This window comes from Nematolebias whitei, chromosome 22 (assembly GCF_014905685.2).
Source record: "Nematolebias whitei isolate Nwh7 chromosome 22, NemWhi1, whole genome shotgun sequence".
Classification (NCBI taxonomy): domain Eukaryota; kingdom Metazoa; phylum Chordata; class Actinopteri; order Cyprinodontiformes; family Rivulidae; genus Nematolebias; species Nematolebias whitei.
Genome location: NC_056519.1, coordinates 633717 through 638817, shown reverse-complemented (window position 1 = coordinate 638817; position 5101 = coordinate 633717). Strand labels below are relative to the sequence as shown.

The window sequence follows — 5101 nt, the reverse complement described above, 5'->3', positions numbered from 1 at the left end:
GGGGGACAGTTGAACCTGGAGGCTCCACCCCTGTTTAATGATGGACGATTTCTTTTCACAAAGATGGCCTCCTTTACTCCTCTCTCAAACCATCGTTCCTCTCTGTCCAGGATGTGAACATCTTCATCCCTGAAAGAGTGACCGCTGGCCTGGAGATGAGTGTAGACCTCAGAGTCCTGGCCTGATGATGTTGATCTTCTGGCAATGGACTGGATGGGACGTGCCGAAGAGATCATCTTAGCACCAACATAACTGGCTTGTTCCACTTTGGAGTAAGCTGTTGGGGGAAGAATCAGTTTTGTGTTGTGTGTTTCCTTGACTGATGAAGCCTTCCGGATCAAAGGCGAAACGTTTCAGCACAAAAAAAGAAACTGTCCAGATGATCTGACTGAAAAATGTTGGATTCCCAGGAAGGTGCTGAAAGACTGTGCATCAGCTCTGCGAGGTTCTGGCCAACATCTTTAACTCCTCACTGACCCTGGCAACAGTTCCCACTTGTCTGAAGACCACCACCATCATCCCAGTCCCAAAGCGCTCTACAGTAGCTGGTTTGAATGACTATCGGCCAGTAGCCCTCACCCCAATAGTCGCTAAATACTTCAAAAACTGGTCATGACCCACATCAAAACAACCATCAACATCAGCAAGGACCTTCACTAGTACGCATACCATGAGAACCGATCAACAGAGGATGCCATCTCCTCTGTGGTCCACACTGCTCTCCCCCACCTGGAGCTGAAGGACTCCTACATCCATATGGTCTTTGTGGACTTCATGTCTGCCTTCAATACCATGATCCCCCAAACCCTGATGGACAAACTACTGACACTAGGACTAAGCCCTTCCATTTGCAACTGAGTACTAGACTTCTTTTTTTTTTTTTAAATGATGGAATGATTTTTATTTATTTATATAATTTCAAGGTATTGGTGTGCTTCTCAACCAAACGTTGTGTTGTTCCAGGCCACATTGGCTGCATCCATGGCCACAAAGTTAACATAAATCCTGTCAGGAGAGACTCCCAGGTGTTTGTTCAGCAGTCCACACAGAAGCTTGGAGTATTGCTTGTTGTGAGCTCCGCTGATCTTGCCGATGCTGTGAAGAGAGCAGAGAGCACAGGGGTCTCCCTTCCCTCCAAACATCATCAGTTGGTCTGGGTTGATGTGCACAGCAATGTACTGCGCAGGTTTGCCCATGGCTTTGGCCAGTTCCTCCGTAGCCTTCGACAGCAGAGCCGGAGGCACGTCGCTTTTAGCCACGTTGGTGTTCACCACAAACATCGGCATGATTGTTCCTCTTTCTTCGATTCTGACAAAGCTGAGTACTAGACTTCTTAACAAACAGACCGCAGTCAGTGAGGATCCACAACTTCTCCTCCTCCACCATAACCCTCAGCACTGGCTCCTCTCAGGGCTGTATGCTGAGCCCTCTCCTGTTCACTCTGCTCACATATGATTGTGCACCTACCCATCCAGGCTGTCACATTGTAAAGTTTGCAGATGATACACAATGAGTCCAGCTACAGGTGTCACAGTTTACACTATGTTTTTTCCTCTTCTCATCACTCCGTTCACTGTTTGACTTTTTCTTCTCTGCTCTCCTGGGTTTTTCCTCTGCTGCTTCTACCAGCCTCTTTACATGCCACGCCTCTCTCCCTGATTGCTACTGATGGTTTCCACCTGTTTCTGGGTGTATATACACACTTCGTGCTTTCTCCACTACATTGCCAAATCAACTGCTTGCTTCCAGCCACAGTTATCCAGTGTACTCTTCTTGTTCACAGCTCTTTAATCTTGATCCACGCCTGTTTCCCTCGACCACGATTTTTGTCTTTCCCTTTTTGTGCCTCAGCCTTCTGATCTTGTTGACAACCTATGCCTGTTTTTGGATTTCGCCTTTGCCTCTCCCTATCGGTACTGTCTCCTCTTCTGATCCTGTGTATGAACTTTGCTCATCCTCGACTACGCCTCTGGATTTCCCTTGGTCTCTGCAGCTCTGTGTCTCTGCTGAAGTGTCCTGTTACAACAAGAAAGATTAGTGTTTCATCAGACCGTCTGTAGTCAGATATCTACTCGTTATTCTGTCAAACATTAACCTTTCCCCTCTGTATCATTTTAGATACAGTTCCTGCCCCTGGACCTGAGACACCAGAAGCTGTTTATTTACTCAATAAACATTTTAAAAACCTTTCTGAGTCTGTGTGTAGGATCCTCTGCCATCAAATCTCTGACAACAGGCAGGAAGTGGAACACCTGGAGAGCTGGTTCAAGGAGAATAACATTCATATCAATGTGAAGAAGATGAAGGAGATGGTTGTGGACTTCAGATGGAACAAATACACCCCCCTGAACATAGGAGGATCTGCGATGGAAGTGGTCTCCAGCTACAAGTACTTGGGTGTGCACCTGAATGACAACATCAGCTGAGGCAACAACACTACCAGCCTGATCAAGAAAGCTCATCAGAGACTCTACTTCCTCAGACGGCTGAGGCGAGCTGGTCTGGAAGCTCAGTCCTCACCTCCTTCTACAGGTGTGCAGTGGAGAGCATCCTGTGCTCCAGCATCAACGTGTGGCATGGAGGCTGCACAGCTGCAGAAAGAAAAGCTTTGCAGAGAGTGGTGAAGGATGCACAGAAGTCTGCTGGAGTCAACCTCCCCACCATCACAGACATTTACACCTCTAGATGCAGGAAGAAGGCCACATGAATCATGAAGGACCCCACTCACCCAGCACACACATTTTTTGCCCCACTCCCCTCAGGAAGAAGGTTAAGGAGCATTAAGTGTAGAACCACTAGACTGAGGAACAGTTTCTACCCTGAGCCTGTTAGACTCATGAATCACTAACCAGGAAATCACTGAAAAATCACATCATGTTGCTGCTGATCTGTTTCATGATGCTGCTGATCTGTTTCATGTTGCTGCTGATCTGTTTCATGTTTTGTTGTTCATTTGTACTCATCTGCTCACACAGAGTCATGTTCGTGCTGCTGTTCAGCATATTATTTTTATGGTATTAGTGCTTAGTCTATATTTAGTTGATGTTTTTCTTAGTTCATATCTTTTTCATTCATTCAACTTTTATTATTTAGACAGGTTTATCTTAGATATTATTACTGTTTTTCTTTTACATTTTATTGTGGGATTTAATTGGAACCCTGTGTTCATAATCTCATTCCATCACATGTACCACACGAGGTGCGAATTTCAATTCAATTCAATGGTTTTTTTTATATAGCACGTTTAAAAATAACCACAGCTGACCAAAGTGTTTCACAGGAATTACAACATCATAGATAAAAAGATGATAAAAGAAATAAAATTGAGTTTAATAAAAATAAAAGTATGATCAAATTTGCAGGAAAGCACCAATAAAATAATAGTACTAATAAAAACCAAGACAAACTATTTCACATTTGCTGCAATTTCCCAAAAACTTAAATCAATCAGGTACTAATTTGAGGTTGAAGGGCAGGGAGAATAGATGTGTTTTCAGTCTGGACTTAAACTGATCTACTTGACTGAGAGGGCTTAAAAGACAGAGGGTGGCTGTTCCACAGTCTGCGTGCTATCACAGAGAAGGCTCTGTCACCTCTAGTCTTCAACTTAGCTTGAATGACAATAAGGAAACTCTGACCCTCTGACTCTGACTCTCTAACTCTGATTCTGAATCTGACATCTGGAGCAGTGCCACTGGATTGTCAAACTAGGGTGGTGGTTCCCATTTTTAAAAAGTGGGATCGAAAGGGTGTCCTCCAATTACAGGGACTTTACTCTCCTTAGCCTCCCTGGTAAGGTCTATTCAGGGGTACTGGAAAAGCGAGTACAATTATTGGTTGAACCTCAGATCCAGGAGGAACAATGCAGGTTCCGTCCTGGCCATGGAACACTGGACCAGCTCTTTATCCTCACAAGGGTCTTCGAGGGGTCATGGGAGTTTGCCCATCCGATCTACATGTTTTGTGGACTTGGAGAAGGCATTTGACTGTGTTCCTCAGGTTACACTGTGGGGGATGCTCCGTGAATATGGGATTGGGGGCCCGTTGTTACGGGCTGTTCAGTCCCTAAACAAGCAGTGTGAGAGTTTGGTTTGCATTGCCTGGAGAAAGTGAACCCCTTCAGGGTGGGATTGGACTCTGCCATATCTGCTCATTGTCACCGATTCTGTTCATAACTTTTATGGACAGAATTTCTCAGTGCAGCCAGGGAGCAGAGGGATTCTGGTTTGGTGGCCTCAGGATTCCATCTCTGGTCTTTGCAGATGATGTGGTCCTGTTGGTGTCATCATGCTGTGGTCTTCAGCTCTCACTGGAGTGGTTCGCAGCCGAGTGTGAAGTGGCTGGGATGAAAATCAGCACCTCCAAATCTGAGGCCATGGTCCTGAACCACAAATGGGTAGATTGCTCTCTTGAGGTTGAGGTTCTGCCTCAAGTGGAGGAGTTCAAGTATCTTGGGATTTTGTTCACGAGTGAGGGAAGATTGGAGCAAGAAATTGGCAGACAAATTGGTGCAGCATCTGCAGTGTTACAGACTCTTTATCAGTCTGTTGTGGTGAAGAGAGAGCTGAGCTGTAAGGCAAAGATCTGTTTACTGGTCAGTGTACGTTCCTACCCTCACCTATGGTCACAAGCTCTGGGTAGTGACCAAAAGAATGAGATCGCCAATACAGGCAGTTGAAATGAGTTTCCTCTGCAGGGTATCTGGACTCTCCCTTAGAGATAGAGTGAGAAGTTCAGTTATCCATGAGAGACTCGAAGTAGAACCGCTGCTCCTCCACATCGAGAGGCGCCAGTTGAGGTGGTTTGGGCATCTGGTAAGGATGCTCCCTGGATGCCTCTCTAAGGTGGTGCTTCAGGTATGTCCAACTGGGAGGACACCCCGGGGAAAACCCAGGACACGTTAGAGAGACTATGTCTCGAAGTTGGCCTGGGAATGCATGGGGGTCCCCCCAGAAGAGCTAGAAGAGGTGGCTGTGGAAAGAGATGTTGGGCCTTCCTGCTCCAGTTGCTGCCCCTGCGACCAGATGTCAGAACAAACAAAAGATGATGGATGGATGGATGGATGGATGGATGGATGGATGGATGGATGGATGGATGTATG

General features: G+C 46.1%; 2 protein-coding genes across 2 annotated transcripts in view; one reads left to right on the top strand and one right to left on the bottom strand.

Moving 5' to 3' along the window:
• rint1 (RAD50 interactor 1) overlaps positions 1-5101 on the top strand; it is a gene marked incomplete in the record, with an annotated part of 47234 nt that overhangs the window by 12562 nt on the left and 29571 nt on the right. Inside the window, 2 exon segments of the mRNA XM_037696096.1 lie at positions 1852-1913; positions 1994-2052. Coding sequence (XP_037552024.1) covers positions 1852-1913; positions 1994-2052 — 121 coding nt within the window.
• On the bottom strand, positions 887-1286 carry LOC119428284 (macrophage migration inhibitory factor-like). Its single transcript, XM_037695948.1, has one exon. It carries the CDS (start codon positions 1284-1286, stop codon positions 939-941), a length of 348 nt encoding a protein of 115 aa, XP_037551876.1. The 3' UTR covers positions 887-938.